At 42.3% G+C, this 26543-nt stretch overlaps 1 protein-coding gene across 8 annotated transcripts in view; it reads right to left on the bottom strand.

The window, feature by feature from the left end:
• Positions 1–1863: 1863 nt before the first annotated feature.
• EPB41L5 (erythrocyte membrane protein band 4.1 like 5) overlaps positions 1864–26543 on the bottom strand; it is a 54351-nt gene continuing 29671 nt past the window's right edge. For 7 of the 8 annotated variants that reach the window (XM_066190238.1, XM_066190234.1, XM_066190236.1 and 4 more), the window contains 10 exons: positions 17451–17617; positions 16870–16964; positions 11758–11886; positions 11118–11179; positions 10332–10442; positions 9681–9774; positions 8675–8752; positions 7832–7873; positions 7311–7444; positions 1864–6659 (listed from right to left, as the gene is read on the bottom strand). In XM_066190238.1, coding sequence (XP_066046335.1) covers positions 6602–6659; positions 7311–7444; positions 7832–7873; positions 8675–8752; positions 9681–9774; positions 10332–10442; positions 11118–11179; positions 11758–11886; positions 16870–16964; positions 17451–17617 — 970 coding nt within the window. In that variant the 3' untranslated portion in view covers positions 1864–6601. The remainder of the gene's footprint in view (positions 6660–7310; positions 7445–7831; positions 7874–8674; positions 8753–9680; positions 9775–10331; positions 10443–11117; positions 11180–11757; positions 11887–16869; positions 16965–17450; positions 17618–26543) is intronic. The other variant, XM_066190235.1, reaches the window with a different exon arrangement.

Below are 26543 nucleotides of genomic sequence, written 5' to 3'. Positions count from 1 at the left end.
CATGAGTACAGCAACTGAGCTGAGCATGTTCTCAGCACTGCAATCTTAAATCAGCGGCTTGTTTTCCTTGTGCTGACTGACATGTCTGTTTTGGCATTATCCTGAGAGCTGCTGAAGCATACAGCCTTTTATCTAGGATTGACAAGGGAAGGAAATTTAACTGGAAAGGGCAACAATAAACCAGTGATTTTTCCAAGTCACGCGAAGCCCTCCTGGCAGGTAGCGGTATCCTGGGGATGTGCAAGAGCCCCAGGAAAATGCCATCCAGCCTCTGCCATTCCTTTCTTCCTGCCCCCTCAAACTCTCTTCCCTTTGGCAGCCCCACGAAGGGTTTAACATTTACTCGGAGCCAACGCAGACGGGACAGGAGCCAGCCCAAAGGCAATGGCTTGGCACGGGCAGGAAAAAGCAGCTTGGAGTGTGCCCATCTCCCCTGTTCCCTCCCCTGGGCTCTGCCCGTGTGCCAGGTCAGGTGGGGGCAGCAGCATGGTCAGCACCACACCCACTCCCTCACCTAAAAGATGCCAAACCCCTCGGGCTAGCCCTAAGGGCCCCGCAGTTCCCTGCCCCTGTCCAGGACACAGGAGAGCAGGGGCTCGGGAAAGGCCTGGCTGGAGCTACACCTAAAGGGTTCTCAGAGCACCTCGTTCCTCTTTTCCTACTGCAGTCACCTTTTCAGAGAGGGAGAAAAGAGCCTTTGTGGATGTGCTTATGATATTTCTCTGTAACTGTAGCAGTTAATGAGAATTCATCCCAGGCCCAGGCGAGTGACTAAAAGCTGCTGCCATCTGAAAGCTCGGCAGTGGCCTGCATGAAATAATGAATGGAATTACTCCAGCTAGTGGCAAATATTTAGAAACAGAACAAAACACACCATTTTTGGCTGGGACTGAAGGGGCTGCCACTGAAGTTGGCTGTTTGGAATGCCTCTGAAAAGCAGGGAACCTTGCATGTATCTGATATGCTCAGAGGAATTCAATCCATAGAACAAAAGGCAAAGGATGCAGCATTCTTGGCAATCTCATCTGAGACACAAGATGTGCTGGTGTATCATAAATTGTATATAAGGGAACAAACTGATCAGTGTTAAACATCTTAACAAACTCATTGTCTTTAACTGACATTTGGTTTCTGAACATAGTATGAAATGTATGAATGGCAGAAATATTTTCTTCTAAAATGCAGATATTCAAAGAAGGGTTTTTTTCAGTTAATAACAGAAAAACCTAGAAGTTTCATTGTTTTGAGTTGTAAGTGGATTTGAAGAACAATTCAGGGATGTATCAGTGGGATCACAGTTTGACCTACACAACAAGTTAAGCCGCAAGAGAAATTATTTCCTATGAGCTTAGTCATTAGGATGGAATAATTTCTCTTCCTTTTGATACATTCCAAATAGTTTTTGAGAAGCAAAGACGATCAAAGGGTTTAGTTACCCTTTGCTGCCTTCTTAAGCATTTAGCCGAGGTCAGGGCTTGGGAGTAAAGTTTCCTTTAAACAATCATTAGTGCTGCTGTACTTGAAAACACAGCCCAGTCCCTTGCTGGAGACAGGAGTGAGGGTGCTCAGTTAACTGGCCTGCACTGGAACCACACTGGGCAGCTCGGGCTCCCTGCACATGCTCGAAACTGGTTTTCAAAGGCACTGGACAGCTGACAGTCCTCCTGGCCAATCTCAGTTCTGTTGGAGAAAAGGCATTTCATTCTTTAGCATCTCCCTGCAAGCTTAGGTGCTGTCCTGAGTTATGCTTTAACTGACAACAGGCTAAGTTTAGAGCAGCAACCCGGTGTCCCAAGCCCCAGCTGACCCACCCCTTTATGCTGTGCCGGTGTAACACGGGGCTTAAAGATGACTCTGCAAGACTTTTGCACTGACATGGTGTATTTAAGACAAAACTATAGCATAAACATTCCAAGACTGGGTTGAGTGGACTACAGATCTACTTGTTCCCATGTACAGTTTCAATACAGATCTCAGTGCAGTGCCTAACACAGTTCATATGTCACCAGTGTTGTGAAACAGAAGCAAGAGGGTGCACTTTGTTTTATAAAAAACCCAACAAATAAATTATACATTGAGAGCTATTGCCAAGCTTTACATATAAAATGTAAAAATACAGTAGTTAGTGCAGCTTTAACAAAACAAATCTAGCTAAAAAAATATTCTTATATACTTTAAAAATAAGTTTGTCCAGTTACATAGGTAGGGGGTGTGTGTGTGTGTATGGAGCAGAGTGCTCAAGCCAAGCAGTCAAAAGGTGGTGAATTCTGCAGAAGGATCCTGTGGCTCCCAGCTCTGTGGGTGTGGCAGCGCAGCTGGCAGTGCTGCTCCTCAGGCCAGCACCAACACGGGGCCGGGCCCTGGCTGAGCACCTGCATCTCCCCAGAGCACTGCCGGGAGGAGCCACTGCAGCTCCGCCTCTGCCCCGGCACGGTGAGGAGGGAGGGCGCTGCACGCCTGTCTGTGCTGCCAACACCTGGGGGAAACACACCCAGATCACACCTGTGTCACTGAAAGGCCATCAGCATATATTGGTCTATTTTTTGGTTGAAAAGTTATGATTGTCCAGCTGCATTTGAAAGCTGTGACATTACAGTGAGTAACAGCTACATATATATATATAGGTATGTAGATACTAAAACTTCCTAAACTCAGAAACACTATGTGCCCAGACAGAGCTTTAAATGCTAGCTGGCTGTGGAACAGAGCTGCTATCACTTCACCAGTAGATTTGGATTGTACTAGAATATGTTCACAATGTGAAAAATATATCCAGTGCTGTTTGTGAAGGACACGCTCATCCCAACAGTACGTCTGTGCTTCATGAAACGAGAAGGAAGGAGCAGGGTGCAGACAAAGGGAGAGCAGGCAAGGACTGCAAGCAGTTTGTACAGAGATCCGCATGTAGCAGCGCTGTTCACCTGAGCTGCTCCAACAGGGCTGCAAATTTTCTTGCTGAAGTTGTATCCAAAAAATTGTCCAAAATTGTCTTAAATAGCTGTCTTCAACAAAGTAGGAGTAAAATTTAAGTTTAAAATCAAATACATTCAAGCGAATGCATTAACCATGACTGATTAACAGGTAAGTAGGTAATTTATGTCATATAACTTATATGAAACTCTATTACCACTGAACTAAAGAAGAGATTCCCTTAATTCTGGTGCAAGAAAGCCTCAACTCCCGTATTTTAATGCCCATTTCCTAAGCCTGTAAATGCACCCAGCACACGCAGACTCTGATGATCTTAAATGGGTGAGACTGAAATGCATCTCTCTCAGGTTAATCAGTTTGAGATAAGGGCTGGGATGTGGTTATTACAAACACCAAGATTTCTATAAAACCTTTTACTCCACAGAATGTGACTGGAGTAAAATCACTTTTAGATCAAACCACTTAGTATTCATTCATTTATTCCTGTCAACTCTTACCGCTTTTAAGTGGGGGGCAGACCTGCCAACATCCTGACACCAGATTTACACAAAAATTTTATTTATAAATCTCTTTAAACAAATAACGAAAAATAGACTTTAAGAAAATATTTGGACCCTACAGCCAATCAATCAATAGTATAGCAGTGGCAGGAAAATCCTTTTCTACTCAGTAGCACACAGGCATTAACTGATATTTTATAACACTAACTGTAGGAACTATTATCCCAATTGGTGCCTGATAAAATGCAGGTGATGAGTAATGCTATGTTACCAGTTAGTCAGTCATGTTGTAACACAGTACCTCTAGCTGCAAAGCAGAACAGTGATGCCAAACTGCAGGATGTTCAGATCACAAACCTCTGTCACCTCGGTCTCACCAGGCTCCCTATATAAGCAATGATTTGGTTAGCTAAGCAAGCTACAACAAGATAAATTGAGTGAATATTTGCTCCAAGTATCAGATATTGCTGGGAAGAGTTGGGTTTGTAGCCCCAAATCTATTAGATATTGCAGGTTCCAAATTTACTAGTTGAAATGTTTGCATTTCTTGGTGAAATTTCAAATATTAGTCCTCTGAAAATTGAGGAAAGCCTCACCCCTTTGAAGTTTCTCTGTGTGTACATGTGTGTAATTACAACATTCCCCTCCAACCACTGCTATCTTGACCATGGTGAAATAACAGTTGGTTATTTGGAACCATTTAGATTTTAGGGGACACACTCACCACATGCTATTTACTTGTTATTTGCTGGCTTGGGAAGAATCTAAGGATGGTATTCAACACGCAGTGCTGGGAAACTGTAAACTTGTGTTATTCTAGTTTTGGGAGGGATTCAAGCTGACAGTTCACAGAGCTCCTGAACCCAATGGGAAGAGCCAAATATCAAACATGCCTAAGAAAATGCTACTGCATTCTGTCTATTTACAAACCCAACACATGTAGCTGGCGAATGCCAGCTCAGCTGCTGAGCAAACAGATGAATAGCAAGTGCCAAGTTTCCACACACAGTCCTGGCTTTGTGCAGGAAGCAGACTGTTGCAGCCATTGCTTCCCTTTTCCTGCAGGAACTTTGCTGGCAACTGCATTATTAATCCAGACTAAGACATTTAATATTCAAATCAGGAATCATCTACATTTTAATAAGCAGTAAGGCTCAGATTTAAAAGTATAAAAGAAGCCAATACTCAACTGGAAGTAGCAATGAGAGAGCTGAAGGGCTGGGAGCAGGAGCCCTGCGCCTGGTCCGGGGCAGCGGCTCTGCTCTTCCGGCAGTACGGGACGGGCCCATGTCCTGGCTGGAGGGGCACCTGCAGAGCCTGCCACCAATCCTGAAATCCTGGTTCTTGAGGCAGTGTCTGCAAATCTCTGCCTGCAGTCACTCTGGAATGTCAGTCCTAGGAGCTTTCTCTGGTCCCTACATTCCTCTATTAAGGCCTCAGGGGTTTTGAGAAGTGGCAGCAGGCCATCTAAAATCCCTTAACTCGCATTCAGCATCTTACAAAGAGCAGGAGAGCAGCAGCAGCATGTACACCTTGGTCTGAATGCAGCAGCCTTGCTGGGCCCAGCTTACTTGCATAACCCACAGTGGTTTGGTCCAAACCTTTGTTTACACTGAGACACGTGCATGCAGCCAATGGGCAGCAATGAAGTTGTGCATAGAGGTTCCAGAACCAATTTTCACATTTAAGTTTGTTTCTAAGAACCACATGCATGTAAGTATCTACAAACAGCAGCACTATGCAGAGAACACTCTCCAACCTCAGCCATATGTACAAACCTCTCCCTCAGAAAGAAAGACCACAGTTTCATCTGTGCTTCCCCTGTTAGATGTGGGATTCACCATCTTTGTTTCTCCTCCCTCTGACTCTGCATTACTTTTTTCACAGGCTATATCCCCAGGGTCCATGTGATGATACTGCTGCCCAGAGCTCAAATGATCTCTGAACTGTACACACTGTATCCCGAACTTCACCTGGGCACCCAAAGACCTTCACCTGCTCTGTGGAGTGTGTGTTCTTACATTCCTTCTACAGAGAAGTGAATTGCTTACAGGAATTTTTCACCTTTTTCTTCCATCTTTCACCCTAGTCTTTCTATTGTTTGTTCCACATACAACTATTAGGTAACACTTGGAACAGGATCCAAAGTGGTGTTAAGAACTGATTTAGTTGTATGCTCATGCTGTAAAAATACCTGGTAAGTATTCCCAAAGCACAGCAAATGGAAAAAACACCCAGAAACAGCATGAAGAGAAACAAGAAAATTCTTTTCCTTTCTAGTCCTAGAAGACAACAATACTAATCAATAAGCAGTTCCTGAAGTAAGCTGCACTCACACCTTCACTGCTTTGGCTTTTAAAACATACAAATCTCTAGTCTAAAATGCATGTATTTGAATCATGCAGGAAATGAAACGATCAGTGTCAAATGTGGAACCTCTGCTGTATTCTGCTAGTGCTACAAGCTGTTTGGCAGGTGATTTGCATTTTCCTGGTTGCAATGAGCAGCAGCTCAAATCCAGTCTACATAGGTGGTCACTGATGGACTAGATTCTCATGCTTTCCAGGTACTGTAATAGGGTGTGCAAAGATTATTTAGGGGGTTAAGGCCAAAAAGGAGAGTATGTGTTGGTAAAATGAAGGAAAACCAGAGGGAATAATCACACAGAAGAAAATGTCCTTGGCTGTACGGGACAGTGACCACCACGGAGAGTCCTGTGCAGGGCACGGCCACGAGGTGGCCCTGCGAGTTCTCCTCATGCCTGCGATGTTCATTATTCCGCAGCCATCAGGGCCCCGTGCTCACACCCCACAGCTCTGCCACACCTTCCAGCAGCACCGGAGCCAGCTCAGGGTAAGGAACAATTAACCCAGCAGGAGCAGAACACAACTGTTTTCTTTTCCTCAGCTCAGAACTAGCTCCAGTGTGACATTTCGCTTCTCCCAAGGGAGATCAAATGTGCATGTGATTATACATCCCAGTTCAGGCTGCAATTCCAGTTAGATTGTGATAAAAGTAGAAGTCTCTTCCTGGATCCTGGCAAACCAGCCAGCTGGCTGACTCCTGTTCAGCACAAGTTTGATCCCAATCAAGTTTTTTGGAAGGATCCCTTGGAGATATGTTAGAAGATCTGAGTTTTTACAAGGTGAGAGTTTCAGAGACTCCTTCTTCTAGAGCTCAGTGGTGAGTAAACATTTCGTTCTTACTGTAGCATCCTCAGTAACTGGGCTAAAAGGGAGGGAAAAAATAAGGCTCTGTAAATACACTCCTCCATAAAGGTCTGCCATGATGGATTACAAGACAGTATTGCTTCAAAGCGCATTCAAGGCTGCTCCCCTTGTATCACAATGAGACCAAGGGACAAACCTTTCTAATGGACAACTGCACAAGAGCAAACGAAATGAAATTTAAACAAAGTAGCACCACTGCCATTCTTTAAAGCGGGTCACTGCAAGGCCGGATCATCACTGCCATCATTCTGCCTCACCAGCATGGCAGAATGGAACAGCAGGGGAAAAGGCTTCTACCAATTTGTTTTTTTGACACCCTTATAGCTTGGAAATAACTGGGGGGCATCCCTCCCCCACCAATCCTCTGGTACTGAAACACTGTAAAGAGATTTCTCAGAAATTTTTTCTGTACCACAACTTTAGTCTAGCATTAGAACATGTGAGCAGATAAGTAGAGAAACTGAAGTGAAATTATAATATACACACATCAGTTTATCTATAGTATTTCAGATGCTATAAACTGAGACAGAACTACAGTTTATTAGCACAGCAAAACGAGGCACTGTGTCCAAATGGCCACTCTGACTATGTCAGTGGAAGCAGTAAGAGTGCCCACACAGACTTGTGGAATGAGCTGAGGAGACCTCACCTTGCAAGGACTTCGGGTGTCTGCTGGGATGGTGTCAATCCAGCTGAGGACATCAGGGTCTCCGTGCTGCCTTTCACCGCCTTCAAAGATAAGGCAACATTATTTCCCAGAGGCCCGTTGGAAATCAGTCCCGTCTGAATGGGGAAGAATGAAACAAGAAACTCAAACACCAGCCAGAACAAAACAAGCTAACTTCTCAATATGATTTACTTATAAATGGCAAAACCAGGATTCATTAAACACCAGCCTGGCCTTTACTGTATACAAATTCTTTAAGAAGTTTTATGGCATTTATCTGCAGTACAATACAGCAAAAATGAAGTTTAACTATTAATAGCGTACGTTGTCTGATTTACTCCAGCTGAATTAGTTGGCTTTATTTTTGGTCTGGAAGACCTTACTTTATAGACTTTTAAACTATTAAAAATTATTGTATATTATTATTTAATTGAACTCCCATTTCTTAATCACGACAAAAGCTTTCGTTTTTTTTTCTGTTAAGAAATGGTCAAGTAACTCACTGGCACTAACCACCTCGGTGTTACAATGGGCTGAGAAGACACCTACAAAAAGCAAACAAAAGCTCAGTTAAAAGGTTGAAGGTAGCTGAGTTGTCAAAATAGCATTGCCTCCCAGAACAACACCTCCCCCAAAACAATCTCAGATATTTGCCCCTCGTTAGCCTTTGAATCGCGCTAGTGATTAGGTGGAGATGTGGCACCCACTGAGTACAGAGACAGACACTCACGGGGAGCAGTTTCAACTCAGTGCTCCCTTCCAAAGGAAAGAATTCATCATCTTTTAGTGTTCTGTTGACAACCTAATCCAGAGCACACTACTGAGTGAAGAGTTTAAACGTCCTCCTTCTTCCCCCTTTCTCTTGGTGCATACAGTCTAACTCCACTTTGCCAGCACAGATTATAAGAGATTTCTTCTTATCTATATAAAAGGCTTGATTATATTACAAGTTTACTTTTCAAGTATTTGTGTATCTATATTTATACAGACATGTACATACATCTTCCCATATAATTGCTGAATAATGTATTAATGTATCCCCAAAAGTGTGAGAAGCAGGCTGGCACTTGCAGCTCTGCTAAAACAGAACTAGAGGACCCTGTGGCACTCATACAGGTTCACTCTTCAGGCTCCTTCATTTCCCCTGCAAAGCTGTACAGTCTACATCCCCACAGCAGCCACCCCGCAGCTCGGGGCCATGTGAACAGTGATCCCTGTCCATCATTTCTTTCCACTGCCGCAGATCCAAGCCTGGCAGACAGACACTAAAGCCAGAGAAGAGTTCATGAGTAAAAAAAATCACTGTTATGCGCAAAGGAAGAATTTTGGGTTTGAAATACATTTACCCGAGGTGTGGCTTCTGTAAAGTCAATTAGATTCTCTGTCAGTGATGTTAAGGAAACGTCCTGGTCATCTGGAGTGCTCTATGGAATAAATCAGTTTTGAATTGAATTCCCAGTAGTAACCACATGGGTCTACTGAATACTAGTGTCTTCCTGAGTTATAGACCAGTATCTTTAATGAACACCACTTTTTATCAGGCCTATTTTTTCAAGTTTTTCCATTTGATCTTTTTAAATAGCCTTTTAATTTCCCTTATTCTCACTAAAGTAATGGAAACAACATCATTGCCCGGTAAGCAAGCAGTGAAACTGTCCCTTCCCCTCTGCAAAGGTGGGGTACTGCACCATTCGAAAGGTCAGCAAGGTCTGGAGTGGGGTGTTTGAACTCGGTGAAATTTATGACTATTCAGTGGAATCAACTACATAATACTGGTCTAGAGGCCCAACAGCTACAGGGCAGGGTGTTTTAGTCATCCAGAACAACCTGTCAGTCTGCTCAAGTAAAGGCAGCACAGGTCCAATGCTATTGGACTCTGCTTTTCTTTTGGAGAGGGACAAAAGAATGTTAATCCCCAAATTTGTGCTCTTCATGGAGTCCAGTTAAAAATTACCTTAAGGTAACCAGAATAACAAATGAGCATCTATACTTCCACTTTTTGTTCTGTGGTTCTTTTGATGGGAACTGCCTATGTCAGAATTTCATCCCTACTCTCTCCTTACTGGAGCATAAAATCATTGGGATATTAGGGGCTCCCCGCCAGTTTGAGAAAAACAATCAGTTTAGAAAAATTAGAGTTATGCCACGAACTGGAAAGGACACGAAGAAATGGCCTTTGGAAGGATCTGTGCAGTGTCCCTGCCTGCTTCAGAAAGCACTCTCTGGCATTCCCCAGCGCCTGGCATTCACAGAGTTATGAGAGGCATGCAGCAAGGTCTGCTGGGCTTGCCTGGAGGCATCGGGAGCTCAGAATGTGACACAGAAACCTTCCAGGCTGGCAGGTGGTGATACCTTTGAAACAGCAGCCTCCTCAGTTGGAGCCAGATTAGCTGGAATTAGCAGGTCCTCGTGGTTAGAGTCAGCATTGTCCTCATTCAACGTATTACTGAAAGGGGAAAACATTCTCATTAGCACCCTGCCTGGATAGCATGGAACAGCGCTGCTTCCCAGATAGCTCAAAACTTTGACACCAGTTCCACGGAGGCAGACAAAAGACTGATGTTTGTATCTTAATGCCTTCCAACTACCTCCACAGATTCCTGCTCTCTCTCTCACAGTTCCAGCTACAGTTGTGTATAGACCCAGCAGTATCACATCCTCTATCTCAAAGGAGTTTCCTCAGCCCTTGTTGTCTAATTTGCCGGAAGCCTTTCCTGTCATCCTCTTATCTTCCGCTTTAGAGCCAGGGGCAGCAGGATGTCAGGAATCTCAGTCCTTTCAGAAGATGAGAGAGATTCACTTACTGCTTGCAAGGATACTCACCCCGAGGCCTGGCCTACACTGATTAACTGCTGCAACAGTAATTAAAAATGCATCCATAAACCTCCTTAGTTAGATGTAGCCTAAATGCTCAGCAACTGTTCCTCATCTTTTCAGGCCTTTTCATTATAATATCCATGTGATCCCCTTACCCCAAAAACACGTTTCTCCACAATCACTTACGGAACAAAGGCATTTGAAGCAGGGATTGCTCTCAGCAGCTCTCTTGGATCTTGAAATACCGGACTGGTTGCTGGGGGACTGCTCTGTGATTTGCCTGACAGGATAATGTTCCTGGCACAGACCAACAAAAACCAAACAAACAGAAAACAGGTACAATCTTCCATGGAAAGCCCTTTATGAATCACTTGCTACAACACAGTTTGGGGACTGCTAATGTACGTCTTATTTGTACATTTTACTTGCAGTATCACCTTCTGCTCTTTGAGGTCTGCCACATGTGCATCTTCACAAATGGTCAAGAAGTTAGACGTTGTAACCTTTTAAACTTTTTCAATGCCTGCAATTTTTTCACATTTAGTAATTCTCAGGAAATTGTCATTGTCAGGGGTTTATATACAATTTTTTTCTCCACTAGTAAACACCTACTGTGAACAGACCCGTCTCCACACCTACTGTGAACAGACCCGTCCCCTCTCCCCACACTGCAGCTGTTCACATTTCAGAATAATTAGTGATTGAAACTGCTGTTGTAACAATGGTCATAAAGTATGGGAGAATAAAGAGCATCTCTATTATCTTGTATATAATAAAACTTAGCAGTTATAACCCTGGTTTTCATCTCAAAACCACTTAACACTCATGGGTTTAAGGTACGATATGCAAGATAAAACGTGAAGACAACTGAGCCGCTGGCAGACCACACTGAACTTCATTCAGACCAAGGCAGGTTCTTAGTTCTGTAGTGGGGTAACTACACCACATGTTTCTTACAAATCTATTCACTACCTGGCAGCAGCCTCCTGAATATTGGAATTCTTGACACCTGTCATGCTGTCATCTTTCCCAACCTGAGAGGAAGGAATGAACAGAGACATAAATTTCTGATACCTGTTTCCATCTTGTGTCAGCTCTGAGATTCACAGCAGAGCTGAGTGTCTCTATCCCAGCAAAAAACGTGCTGCTCATCTACAGCTCAGGGACTTAGAACATTAATTCCATGTGACAATTTCAGTGCAGAAATAAAAATAATTCACCAACAAAGCCAAATAAAATACCATTATTTGCTAGGGAATTTACTACAAACATGCAGGAAATCCAGTCTTAGTGACAGAATAATTGCCTGATTAGAAGGCAACCTTTGGAGGTTACTTGTGTCAACCTCTCAAACTAGGGTGTGCACAGGGTCTTGTCCTGTTACCTGTTGAGTACCATCAAGGACAGAAATTCCTCCTAGGGCAACCATTCTAGTACAGGACTATTATCACTGTGAAGAAAGACTGAAAAGCCTTTTGACTCTGCCTTGGACAAGGCTCTTGGAACACCCTTATCTGCAAGGGCAGCAGACCCTTACCTTCCCCAACATCAGGCAATTGAAGAGAAATGAAACATTAGAGAGCGTCACAGCTCCGTTCAGTTAAGTATTTACCTTGTGCACTGCTTCTGCCTGGGCCTTCAGGATATTGCTTTTGAGATCTGCTGGAAGCCACTTTGCTGCTATGACTGGGCTCTCGATTGCATTGTTAAGACATTTATCTGTCAACTTCACCACTTCATCCTAGACATGAAAACATCTTTATCAGAAGCAGTTTCCACATGGACAAGTCTGGGCTGAAGTTTATCAACATCTCTAAATAACAAGGCTCTGAAGACAGAGGAAAGTCAGCAGATTTATTCTGAAATGGAAAAGCAGGTTTTTTTCCTTTATTTTGGAACGCAGCTGTAATGTCACAGCAACACATAAACTAAAAAACCCCAGTGCTTAAATGTGGATATGCAAACTGCTGTGCTAAAAATACAGCATGCAAGAAATGAAGTGCATCCTAAAACTGCAGCCTACTTTACTGATAGGAGATCAATACAACAGCCATTATATCATGTCAGTGCAGCCTAAGTAAAAGTTGGTAATTTACTCTCGAATGCAAGTTGGGAAGATTTTTAATTTAAAATCCACTTATAAGTTAGACGAAGAGTTTAATTAATGTGCTACTAACAACCTCTCTCACCACTGATTATATCAGAGCAAACTGGCAGCCAAATACATAATGAAGAGAACTAAGAATGAGATACCTTTCACTACAGTATATTTCATTATGAGAATTGCATTTCTTAATTATAAAATGTTAATTAAGCATTCAATCTACTAATTGCTATTTGATTAGTGGCAGAAGTTAATTAGCTGAGTGAAAACTAAACCCTGTGACCTTCCTTCTCAGGGTATGACTCAGCAGGGGGAGACAGAGTCCTGCTTTCCTCACCATATGCCACGGTCTAGGGCAGGCTCTTCCCGGGCGGCAAGTGCTGCAGGACTGCCTGGAGCAGGGACAATCCTGCAGCACTTCTACCTGCACCAACTGCAGCGTGCCCAGAAGGAATGAAGCCCATTGCAGAGAGAGAGATCAGAGCAGAGGAGTTAAAAAGAGGTGAACACCTGACCCCTCACAGCTCTCCATTCTCTTTCAGCTTTTTACATTTCCTGGAGACCCTGGTGAGAAGTTGTAGATATTTGGTCTTTAGAGAGGGGAAAAACATTGCCTTTTTTTGTCTCCCTATTAATCACCTTTTGAGATATCCATATAGTATCTTAGGAGACTATCTAAAGGAGAATACATTTTCAAATTTTGACCCCGTCAGCAATGAACTTCACAAAATATCCAAGGGTCACTGTCAACATAAAAAGCTACGAGGACCAACAACCAAGTGCTGCTAATGACTATTGCCAGCAGATATTAGGAGCTGCACCTTCACATAATTCATTGAGATTAACAATTATTATACATTTAAATACTTTAATTTTAGAGAAGTTGCTGGAATTGCCAAAAGGATTAATTACAACTGAATTACCGTTATTTGTACAGCAGCCAACTGTGATAATCTTTAAGTCTTTACACTGGACCTCACTGAAGCAGACGCCATGTATGTCAATACCTGCACAGCATTTTGAATGCATTATTCCACTAATACAGTAAATCTGATCATTTTAACTGAGCACAGCAGTACACTGGTGCTTGAAGTACCATTTTATTATTTAACTTCCTCTCAGCTTCCTCCACCTGAACAATCAATTTAATTAGGTCACTCTAGTCTATTAACGATTAGACTCCCTACTTTTGAAAAGCTTAGCACTGTCACAGAATATTTTAGTTTAATGGAGTATAAATTTCATACTGCCAAGGAAATATTTCCCTCAATATTAATGACCCATTTTTTTCAACCCTATTTTGCACTTGAAAAAAGCATAGGTGTCATTCCGGTTTTTTAAATGAAAAAAACATGCAGCTAGAGGGAAAAGCATCCAGCACCTGCTAACGCCTCAAGATGTCTAATTTACAAGACATTTCAGTTATTCACACAAAATGGTAAAGCTGCTGGGGTTTGTCATTATTCTAGCTCATTAGGAATATGTGTTGTTTCCATGGAATAGACAAACTACAATTGTACTGTGTTCTTCAATCAAAACATGGAACTAGCGATGCAAAAAGGCAAGGAAAGATCAAAGGCAGTAACAAGGCATGTGATCCCAATCCTTTGTGCTTTTGAGTTGTGTTCCTGGTGCCACTAAAAATCACTTTGTGCAGGAAGATGGAGCCTAATACAGGCACATTTTTGAGCCTCTTCCACGTATTTACAGATCACAACAAATTCAGAAAAAGTAAACCCTCATGTCCTTGCATTTCTGACTCGGGAACAGACTTTGAACACGGGCAAACAGGGGTAACCTTTTTTGTTCATCTCCCTTCAGAAGCTGATGAAAGCAGAGCATTGGTGTATTTAAAGCTATTTGCTCTCTTTGTCAGATCTGGTCACTGCACTGGTGAAAGCTGGGAAAGGACAAAGTCGCATTCTTCCATCCCAACAGATTTTGGCAGTGAGCAGCAGAGAAGAATGAAGCCATTCATTCCCTCCCTTCCTCTTTTTCTCCAGAAGAACAGGGGTAGCTAGATAAATATTTCCCTATCAAAGAAATCAATCACGATTGATTGATTGCAAGTATAGAATTTCATAAAGATGACTGTCAGGCCATCTCTGTACCCTGATGGAAAACAGTTAAAGATTTTTAATTAACAAAGCTGAAGTGAGTTGGCATGTAACAGTGTCATGAAGTTCAGGATGCAGCTCTGCCTTCATAAGTAGAAAGATAACACTTTCCCCCAATGCATTTTACCAAACCTCTGTAACAGTTTCTACATATGCTGAAATTTGTAATCTCACACCTTCAGAGAGAATGCTGCAACACTGCATTCCCTCTGAAACAGCAGCAAGCTCCACGACCTAAACTTACTGCAAGGTTTTAGTGGATATATTGCAGTCCCATGCAATTCTGCCAGAACACTTCTTTTACTAATAGATACAACATAAATGAAAGCTTCTATGTTTTCTAAAGTAGCCTTCAAAGGCAGGAAAGAAAGTATTTTTAACAGTGACTTTTAGGTCACTCTTCAGGACTGGTTTCCAAACCATTAAACTTCCTCTCTGAAGGGTGTGCTCATTCGGTGCTACTGTAACCTACATGTCTTTGCAATCTGAAGCACTGGGAATTTCAAGTATGCAGAGAGTCTCTAATCTATGTCTATCTTTTTTAAACAAATGTTCTCAAGTGACTACTTGGTAAGCTACATCACAGGCAGAAAAGTTTTATTCTATCTCTTCTACCCTAAAAAAAACAACTTCCAATGGTCTATATTTTCCTAATAAAATTTGCACTACCTTCTTGAAAGCTGAACTGTGTTTTACCCACCTATATTGGCACACTGTTGATCCATAATTCTCTGTTATGCAAATGTTCTTACTCTCTAACCAGGTTCCTGTCCCCCCTCAGTATCTCCAACCTCTAAAGTTACTCGGCACCTCATGTGACAGCAGCTGGATGACTGTGACTGTTCTGCACTGGGAGCTGTTTGTTAGATTAGCTCATTACAGGAATCTCAGCTTGCTTATTATAAATCAGCCACGATTTAAAAACCACTGAAACAGTTTCGGTCCATTCTCTTCAGTGAACCAATTAAACGTTTTTCCCCTCTCTGAACTAAAGTGGAGCTCAACAGGCTGAAATACTCTTAAACAAACTGCATTCATTTGCTTTAGCTTATGTAGAAGCAGTGTTTCAGCATAACAGGACCTACAGTCTACTGACTAATCTCCTTAGAGACCCGGTAATCTTTGTAATGCACTCACCAAGCAGCGAGGTGCAGCAGGCAGCCCTGACAGCAGCCCTTAAAGGGGACATGAGCCAAGCAGCCTGCAGCACCACCCACAGCAGCAGCCTTCTCTCACATGGAGGGCGAAAACAAACGCTTAGGAGTGGGCCCAGGTCAAACACACACTGCTACACACCTCTCCTGGCACCTGGTTCTGTTACTATTGAGGGAGCAAGAAAAATCATAGCTGCTTCACTCAAAGTTAGATAAATCCTCGGGCCTCCCTGCAAGGGAGGGTAGCCTAAACCGAGATAACACTGCCAGGTGTTTCACTCTCTCTGCTTGCCCAAAACACAAAAATCTCCCAAAGCTTTTGCATCAGAGAAAGCAGAGTAATGGAAAACTAAATTTCATTTTTTAAAGCTCATTAAAAAAACCCAGAAGAATATCCTGTCTGGGGGCAGTTGTCTGATAACCAGTGAATCCATCAAAGTTCGCAGCTGTTGTAAGGGAGGATCCAGGCCCCTCTATCCCTTCTAGCAACACTACTTATTTTCACCATGGCCCTGGCATTTCTTTGACCCTTTCCATGAACCTTTTTAACTCACTGTTTACCAACTTAAAGAGCAAACCAAAAACCTAAAGAAATCCATCACCTCAACAAAAGGTCCAAAACAAAGGCAGGAAAAAAAACGTTTGCCAGCTTGTAGATACATTTGCTCACTGAAACCTTCTATGATTCCTGGCGGGGAGAGAGGAGAGAGGGAAGCTGGGGAAGAAAGAGTGAAGAGGAAGGAGGGAGAAGAGAGCCCTCACCCTGTTCAGGGCACTCAGGCTTGTCCTTTGGCTCAGCTGCCCGTGAAGTGCAGCCTGACTTGCTCAGAGGATTTGAGAGCAGTAAATCAAACCATATCACTGCTCTTTGTGTAAACACAGAGCACTAACACCTACATCAGAGAGCAGGTACAAACTGGTTACTTAACAGGAGGGATGGATCATCAGCAAACTTGACTCAAAACAAAACGTCAGAACAACCTTCTCAGAACTGAAAAATGCCAGGAAAGCAGCTCAGCCCTTCCAAAAAGAGGGTGAACCATCCAACACCACACAGGTAGTAACCTACAGATAAAAACAACTGAGACACATTTCAAGCATTTATGCCCTTTACTCCCACTGATTTTAGAAAATCAGGCTGCAGTCTGCACATGCACCTCTGCCCCCATCTTTATCTCCCTGCCTTGTCACACACAGGTTTATGTATCATAAAGCTTTTGTATTTCCCTGTATTACTCACTCATAGTCTTAGAAGTCTTGCAAACAGACCAAGGCAAGGGGAAGGCTTTTCAGAAGGATCTGAAAGAAATTCAGGATCGTAGCAGGGGGAATGAAGGCCAATTAATTACCTGTACGTTTATGTTCACATTGGGACGCTCAATCGGCACAGGGCTGCTGCGCTCTGCCTCCAGCTGTTTCAGTTTTAGGAATGTGTCTTCAAATGCTGAAAAAGACAAAAAAGATAAAATCTTCCTAATCTTACTGTGGAGTTACTTGACTTGTAACTTGCACTATCCCGAAATACCAATTACATAATTTTGAAGTAGTGCAAAAAAGCACAGGGGTGGGGGAATCTACTTGCTTAAGCCCTGATGCAAATTTCAAGCCTGCAGACTGTGTGCATCAAATCACAGCACTGCACTCCTGGGAACTCATTTGCCCAGCCATCCTCACAGGGAGCGAGAGAACAGTTAATTGCTTAGATGGTGGCACTTTACTGCATTTGTGGACAAAGTCACATCTAATGGATTACTGACTTGTCCCTTGCATCTCTGTCCTTGTTGTTCTAGTAATGGGTAAGATTGCCCTTATGCATATAATCTAAGGGAGCTTCCTAAAACAGTTCTTAAGGAACCAATCTCATATCAACCTAATTATTTAATCTTGGTCTCACACGTCATAATAGGGAAAAATCTGTCAGTTTGCTTACGATCTGAGTCTGTTTTTTCTGCAGCAGTTTCCTTCGTGCCAGGAGGTGGGCAATTAACAGCCTCTTCTGAATCTCCTGTTGCCAAGCCAACAACTGGACGGCCCACAGCATCATCCACACAAGCTTCTGGCAACTCTGTGCTGTCTAGCAAATCAACAAGAGGTGTGCTGCAAAGGCAGAAAGATGGGCAGAGAGATGCACAATCACATTACCACTCTTCCTGTAACAGGAAAAGGCTTTAAGACATGCAACCTCTTTTTTCAAGCTGTCTTCTGCTTACCAGCCACAATCTAGAAAAACTGCTTCAGGTAACTAACAGACATTGGCTTCCAGCAAGCTTAAGAAACATGCAAAACGGAACATTTCATGTCTATTTAAGTGACTTCATAACAGAACAGGTCCATGTTGCCTGCTGTGGCATCACAAATAGCACAATAGCAGTGGAAAAAGTGAAGAGAGAAGGAGGGAAGTTTTTATCCATGAAATACACTTTCTGGAACAAACATCTGAAGTTCTTCTAGGTACCCTTTAGGATTTTTATAAGGGAAGAAGAAAATTTGGGGGGAGGGAAGTTGGTATCACACAAAGCTGTTTGTACAGCACTTCACCCAACACAGGCAATAAGCAGAACAGAGGGCAGGAGGGTGCACTGCACAGGACTGCACTGACACTTATGGTCAGGCATACCGAGAACCAGTTTCAGTTTTGTTAACTTAGGCAGAGCCATGAATGGAACCATAGCAGTCACAGTGTTTTAAGAGAACCACAGCATGTACTCTGTACCCTGTCAGGATCACTTGTTTCACCTCCTTTCGTTTCTGGTGGAATTTTCTCCTTTTAATTTTGCCCTAAGAGCTGTATTTTCAATGAACAAGGAAAAACAATTATAAAACCAAAAAAATTAAGATGCTTATGTTGTCCAAGCAGTCAGGAATCTCATATATTTCCCGAGAGCATGGGAAAAGCTAAAGCTATCCTAACAGCAAACTAACAAACACAGAAACCACTGCTGCACAATGCAATGGTTAATCAGACAGCCTGTGCACACAACTTCAGCTTTACTGCTGCCCAGTTCAATCAACAATCACTCTCACAGTTTGGCTGCGATATTGATTTAAGAAGAAAAATCTATCAAACCCCTTTGTAAATCCTGTCCCAAATAGCAGAACGATGATATCAAGCCCATACCCACCACAACAGAACCTACCCTTAAGAACAGACAAGGGAACTTTTCTCCTTGACAGTTTAGACCAGCTTCTCCCTTACCACTACCAGGTTAGAGCCTCATGCCTCTCTCCAGCCCCTGGAACCTGGAAGCAGTGGCACGTTGTCACTATAGAGGCTACAGGAAAAACTCCTTCCCCTCCAGCTCAAGCACACAAAGAATCCTTTAAACATTAAATATATACCTCTGAAACAGATTACAGGATATCACTGTTCTAGTGCTAATAGTGTATGAATCATTGTAAGTCAATTAATTGCTGTAAGGCGAATTGTGGTCACTGGCTTGATTCTCTTAAAGCAGTGGAGTAAGAAGCTACCAGCTAAGCAAGTAATAGGAAAAATTTTCAACCTCCTGTGCAGTCTCTCCCTGCACCACTAATGGGAAAAGGCAAACAGCACAGTCTTGCAGAGCGGGAATGATGGATACAGAGATTTAATTGTCAGAACTAACAAACAGGAAGAGATGCTCTTCCAATTAAGGCAACAAGGAAAGTGAGACTGAATCCCATATACCTGCATTTACCCACACACAAAGGGATATTTTGAACTTTGCACAGTAATAAGTGCTGGGCTTTATGTCTTCAAATCAACTTCTACCATCGTATTTAAAGAAATACGCTCTGGGAAATGCTGACAAAATATACCAGGAGTTCCAACCATATAAATAATTATGAATACAGGAATAATGAAGGGTTGTAGCGCATGTAAAAGTTGGTCAACCCATTAATAAGTCATTACATGCTCAGGGAGCTCACACAGTTAAGGGAGTAGCTACTGCATTACCCCTTCTTTTTGCCTGACCCATATATTGGTATAAATATGTACCACACAGCATCCAGCGTATAACATAACTGAGAAAGCTCCCTGTTAAAAGTGGTGTGGGTTTTAACTTCCTAGTTTAAAAGCAAAGCAATACCTCATGCTAGTTTTACAATCTTCAAAATACAGTGGCCAAGTCTTACAAAAGAGGTTTTGCTCCTGGAAACAATCTGATTTCCAATAGCATGGAGTACCATGCAAGCTCATTTGTTTTTTCAGACTGGTAGTTACACAGAATAGTCTCTCACATAGACTCTGCAAGGCAGGACAATAGCACAAAATCCTTTGCTAATTTTCTTGGCTTTGGGGGAACCGATGTTGCACAAGAAGGTAAGAAGAGTAGTGAATTTGAGCCTTTTCAAATTGTTTTTGCCTAAACAAAAATGCACAATATTAAAAAAACCCCAACAACAACAAAAAACCACACACACAAAAAAGTGCTCCCTTTTAAAAGAGAGGAAAGCAAAAGGAAAAGTCCTGGGAATGCAAGATCCTAGAAATGGAGACAGCTCACACACACTGAGTTTGTAATCAAGTCCCATATTCCAAGAATTCTGCTGTCTCCCATTTGTTTGAAGATAATTCCAAATACTGACACAGCATGATATATACGAGCCAACAACTACAGGAAAGGAAAGGAAAGGAAAGAAAACATGCTTTGGAAAATGTGCTGGCTGCAGAACCTTTGGGCATATTAAGCAAAGATCTGTCACCAGAGAAAAACAACCACGTGCTTCCTCATTGCAATTCATAGAGGACATGACCTGTCCCTGTAAAAATGCAGCTTGGTGGTGCAGGTACCAGTGTGATACAATTTCTCTGCTGTTGAGAGCTGTCACTCACCCTAACAGACACTAGCATAATAATTCTCCCCAAGTCATGAAGTCTTACCAAAATAATCCCAGCACAGAAGAAAAGGGATCCTCAGGATGTATGCAAGAGTCAAAGCCACGTGGCAAAAGCATGCAACACAGATCTTACTGAAATAAACCAGTTCTAAAGGCAGATGGGTTTCAGGCTGCTACCCCATCCTGAATCTGTCATGGAAAAAATCTGCTACAAAAAACCTGAGCCACAGTTCTGATAACCAAACTCCCTGCAAATTCCAGGACAGTCCATGACCATCAGCAGGGTCACCAGCCCTCTGCTCAGCACTGGTGAGACACCCTGGAGTGCTGTGCCCAGCTCTGGCCCTCCCAGGACAAGAGACACATGGATATACTGGAAGCCGTGCAGTAAAAGGCCACAAGAACAACCAAGGGTCTGGAGCACCTGAGCTAGGAGGTGAGCCTGAGAGCTGGCACTGCTCAGCCTGGAGAGGAGGACAAAGCTCGGGAGGATCTCACCAATGTGTATAAAAACCTGATGGAGGGAGTAAAGACAACAGTCAAACTCTTCTCAAGGGGGCCCAGAGAAAGAACAAGAGGCAATGGCCACAAACTGAAATTCAGAAAATTCCACTCTAAACCATAACCCTAACCACAAGAAAAAAACCCTGACTTTTCTTCCTGCAAGTGTGGTGAAACAGTTCTGTGGAGCGTGTGAAGTCACCATCCTTGGAGATACTCAAAACCTGGCTGGCATGGTCCCAAACAACCTGCTCCTCCCATGGGGGTAGACTGCTTGATCTCCACAGCCATCCTCCAGCCTCAGCTACTCTTTAACTCTGCGACAGCTACACAAAACTTCCCTGACACCCAAGGACTCAGTCACTACTAGCAGTGGCCTGACCTCGGCAAAAGCACATCTGAACTTAAAACTCTGCAATAAAACTGTGATTTGATATTGCAGCTGTGTCCTTGCATTTTAAATACAAGACTATCCCAAATTCCTCCATTCAAATTAGTGGCATCTTTTTTCTCAACTACATAGACATTATATGATATTGTAAAGTTAAACAACTTATTTTTGTTTGCATATTCTCATGCAACTTTATACATAAGAAAGAAACAAATGGGTTTGCTTCACTCCAGAAGTTTACAAAATCCAGCATTCAAAACCTAAAACTAAAAAAAGCACAAGAGAGTGTTCAAATCAGCTTGGGAGGTGTCACAGATCTCTAGTTTACAGTTTCCTCATACTTTCTTTTTCAGCAGAGTTGTAAAACAGATTCCTATTTCATTACCAAACTCTTTCCCCCATGAGATGCAGGGGTGAGGAGATGAAAATATCTCAGGCAATATTAAGTTATGTCCTGGCTGACACCTACTTCTTGGTTCTTCAGGTCAGGATATCTGAAAATGTTTATTTATTTCTGGGTTCTGTGGCAATTTGAAACATAATGAAATAATTTGAAAATCATTCAAACAACTTCTTTATCCTAAAAGCTTAATAAAAATTAACTTTAAAGCCCTCAGTTACAACATTTCCTACTTTTTTAAATAGGAAAAGATTATTGCAATTTAAAAGCAACAAACTTCAGAAAACACAGTGTGTTCAAGGGTAAAGGTTTGTTCTTCCTGTTGTTAAAGGCCCCCAAGAACACCAGTGAGCCATGAAGCTGGAGTCTTAACCTCGGACTTAACAATTAACCTCGTGGATCATATGGTAGGACTGGTGTTTGTCAGGAAATCTTTGTTTCTTTTCAACTGGACCAGAGAAGCAAATAAAGAAAGAAAAATTTGTAAAAAGCAAAACTTCACAATAATAAAAAATTACTCTTTGCCTTTTTGACAGTTCTGATAAATTTATTCTTTAAAAATTGAAAATAATTCTATACCATTTCCAAACAATAATTCTCAGAAGAGGTCTTATTGAGGAAAAAAAAAAAGGTTAGTTTTCAGATCAACCATGTATCTTAGATATTTTTACATGATCATGGTTCAAAAGGAGGGGCAGTTACATCCTCTATTTCTCTGAGGTTTTTGAAACCGCATTATAACCCACTAGTTGCATATGAAGTTTTATAACAAACGTGACTTCCTGAATGGCTCTCAAACCCAGCTAAAAAAAAAAATAAATCTTTCGGCCATAAAGAAAAAATTTAACAGAATTTAAAAAAATATATCTATCTATATGCACACATAGATAGATATACACTGTTTTTAAAGTAAGGCTGATGTGTGGCTTCTGGTCTATACGTTGTTTTCCTTTAAAGACCCAATACCAACAGCACAATCCGCAGGGCCTTTGTATCAAAAGCTTTTCCCCCCTCTATAGCCAGCTCCGGGTCCGTTGTCCTCGTGCCAGGGGGAGCTCCGGAGGCGGTTTCCCAGCCTGTGCCGGGGCGCAGAGTCAGAGGCTGGTGCCGGCGGGCGGCACGGCGCAGGCGGCGGCCCCGCCGTGCCGCGCCGCGTTCCTGGCGTGGCGCTCGTGGACGAAGGCGGGGCGCGGTCCGTCCGCGGCGCGGCCCCTCGGCGGCACCCGCGCCTCCCACGCGGCTCCACCACGGTCACAGCGGCCGGCGGCGTCGGGGGGCCTGGAGCGGTGGGGAGCGGGAGGGGGAGAATTAGTCAGCGGGCACGGAGGAGGAACAGGGCGGAGAAGCAAAGCAAAGGAGAGGACAAGAAGACTGATGCGAAAAGGCGAGGAAAAGGGGCGTTCTTGGAAGGCGAAGAGGCATGCGGGTATGACGCTGCCAAATAAACCCCTTTCTGCGCGGCATCGTGCACGTTTTTGTACGAGTCCGAATCGACAAGTCAAACTCTCTCATGTATATGGTGCTTACGCTTCCCAAATGTAACGCACTTAATATTTCAAAGCGCTTCACAGAACTAAGCAAGAATCACGTGCATTTTACACATGGGAGAAAATAATGTGATGGAGGACAAGCCCTCAAGTATACAGCGCATTTTATCTGCAGAAAACAAGTTTAAGAGGCAGCTCTAAATGTGCACCTGAAACAAACATCTATAAGCAATATCAGTTTTCAAGGTGACTGGAAAGTGCAGATTCTAAAGCAAATTAGAAAAGAAAATAGAAGGAGAAGAAAACAGAAACTCAGGAAAAATGAACATTACTGTGCAGGAGCAAACAGTAGAGAACCGAATCATCCACAATTTAGGTGACTAAGGGATTAATACTACTGAAGAAGTTGCCTGCAGCTTTTACTTGCATTAACATAATTTAGCTGGAAAAGAACCATTTTATAAAAGGTCACAACACAAACCAAGACCTCACTTTCTAATTTTGCATATGAAGGCATAATTGTAAATTATGTAAAAAATTTAAATGTTAAAATTTTTAATTTTAAATTTTGAATTCCTAAAATCAAACCTACAGAAATGCCGTGCATAGTTATGGCCAGTCTTTGCCACAGTTGGTATAAAGTCCTCCAAAAGCTAGAAAGAGGAACAAGGGAAAACACATATCACTTTAGACAGTGTTTTGAAAAATACTATTATGCAGGAGCCCCTAGCTAGGAAACTGGATGGCTTTAGGCACAAACATCTCCAAAGCAGCAGGGATAAGCAGTTAACTGAAAACAGCCAAATTTTAAAATACTTTAGAAATGGACAACAATCTGTTGTCTGTGTAGCACTAGGGTCCTTCACTGGTATGTTTTAGGAGAGGCTGATAAAAGGTATAGTCACATACCAAAAAAAATGCTTGGAAATAAGCACTTGATAAACTACTGAGGTAAGGAAGTTCCTAAAACAAAGCTATTTCTTCAGTTTAATGTAAAGGATTCGACTTAATGAGCCAAATCTAAACAAAGTGGAAGGATTGTTGCTGTTCACACAGAGGGGTCAGCCGGCCTTCAGCTCAAATTCCACCTTCTCATGTTCCAGAACAGCCAAGCAGACAGCTGAGCTGGAAGATCACACGTGTTAAGGCAGGCAAGCAGAAAAGCATGCAGAATTCACAACAACGGTAAATGATTAACATTTGGGGATAGTCCTCCTTTAGAAAAGAGACAGGATTTATACAAAGGTCACCCACGTGTAAATTCAGAATTTTGGTTTTTTTGAAATACACCGAAGAAGTGACCCGTGAATACTGAGGGCTTCAATCCCCAACAGTTCATTCCTTTATTTTACTATTTCTCTCATGTCTATGGTTAAGGGAAAGCTACATCCACTAGCAAAACCCTTCAAAAACCTCCTTACTTATCACACACTGAGGAAGTAAATACTAAATCTTTGTCTGCTGTCCTAATTTAGCAAAAAAAAAAAAAAAAAAAAAAAGAGCTTCTTGGGGAAAGACTAAACTTAGAAAGACACTGATCACATTTTAGGTTTCCCACACTTGCAACTAATATTCCAGATCATTTTCTGATCCTGCAGACCAGTACAGCTTTCCTGTACTGAAAAGTTTACAGGAATTAAAGTTAAAAAAAAAAAAAAACAACAAAACAAAAAAAACTCCACCCCAAAACCCCCCCCCAGAAATACTAAAATCCTTTGTATCTGGCAAAGTGCTTTCTACAATCTGGCAAAATTGCTGTTGGCAGCTGCAGCATTAACATTTTAAATTAAAGGAAACACTGACATTAGGAAGGGATCTAAGCTGCAAGGTAGCCAATACAGGCATCTGCCAAGCAGAGTACAGAAACCCAGGAGGTCGGGACCTTACTTCTAAACCCCTTCAATCTAACTATCTACAAAATCTACAGTCCAGAAGATTTTTGGTGTTCTCGACAATCTTTGGCAAGCTCTCTCTAAAAGAAGACTATTTTTTTGACAGAAAGCAAAGATAATTCATGCAGAAACAGGCCAATTAAAGACAGTAGCAGTTGAAAGGAGATCTTGTTAGCGGCACCGAGACACCCTTGCAGGCACAATAGCCAAGTCACAGCTCCCAGCAATAAATATGTATGTTCTGGCAAGTACATTAACCTAACCCCACTTCCCATCTAGGAAGCCAGAATGTAGCTCAACTCCTGACTCAGCTCCAAACTGCTGTCTTTTTCTTACAGCTGGATTTGCCCTTTATTACAGGCAGTAGTTTCCAGTGAACACAGTAAAACCAGAAGACAGCTACTTTCAGTAACAATGGCTCAAAGAAACATAACACAGACACAGTAGGAGCACTGCACTCTCAATTAAAATTCATCAGTTGCCAAGAAGCTTGTTTTCTTTCGGACACGCTGTTTTGGGATACATGCAGGTGTATTTTGCACTCACTCCCACTCTCCTATACGAACACTACATCCTGCAGCAGCTGGCATGTAAGCTGAGATTCCTGGACAATGTCAAAACAGACAAGCTCAAGTTCTCAATCCTGAAAACAGGCATAACAAACCCCAAACTGAGTGGCTATAGAGCCCTCTCTGCTTCAGAACCAAAACAGCGGGATTTCAGTAAGCAGCAGCAGCCTTGCAAACATGAGCAGGAACATTAGCACAAATCAGGTACCCAAGAAGAGTTGATCTGGAGCCAAGTCAAACATTTCCACCAAAGGAAATACAGGTGTCTAGCAATCATCTTGCAATTAGGCCAAAAGAATAAAAATAAAACCATATTGAGAATGCTGAAGAATAAAGATGCCACCACCTTTCACCCACCACCACGGAAGGAATCGAGCGATCAACAGGATCCCACCACAGACAAGCACAGATTTCAGATACTAGATAAATTAAGGGCAAAAGAAAGAAAAACAGCATTGATCATATGTTCTGATTGAAAGGTCAATAAAATGCAACTCAAAACAGAATTACCATCCCCTTTATCATTCAAAATTGATAGCATTGAAAGTCTTCAAATGAATACAATTTACAAAATTAAAGTACATTTGTCACAGCATCATTAGCAACACATATCATCTACTTGTAAGAGACACTGAAGCAAAGCAGATTCAAATGCCTGACAATGAGAGAAAGACTCTTTTTCTCTTGAGGGCTGAAACTGCTTAGGATAAGAGCTTTGGTATCACTCCATTCCACCACAAGTGCTCTTGATGAGTCTGGCAAAGCCAGAATTTCCCTTCTTGAGTAAGCCATAGGTACCAAGAAGCCAAAGAAATTAAGATGACCTGTGCACAAGTACTGGGTTGATGTATGCCAGTTTTGGTTTGAAAATAGCTTTGCAATATAGAATTAGTTCAAGAAAAGATAAATGACATGTACATTTGTCTATTTTCAAACAAATCCCACTCATTTTGAGATGCATC

The sequence above is a fragment of the Chamaea fasciata genome, unplaced genomic scaffold, assembly GCF_029207755.1.
Source record: "Chamaea fasciata isolate MVZ Bird 193981 ecotype frontalis unplaced genomic scaffold, bChaFas1.0.hap1 SCAF_8, whole genome shotgun sequence".
NCBI classification, from domain to species: domain Eukaryota; kingdom Metazoa; phylum Chordata; class Aves; order Passeriformes; family Sylviidae; genus Chamaea; species Chamaea fasciata.
Note: the sequence above shows the minus strand (reverse complement) of the source record. Positions and strands in the feature narration are given on the sequence as shown.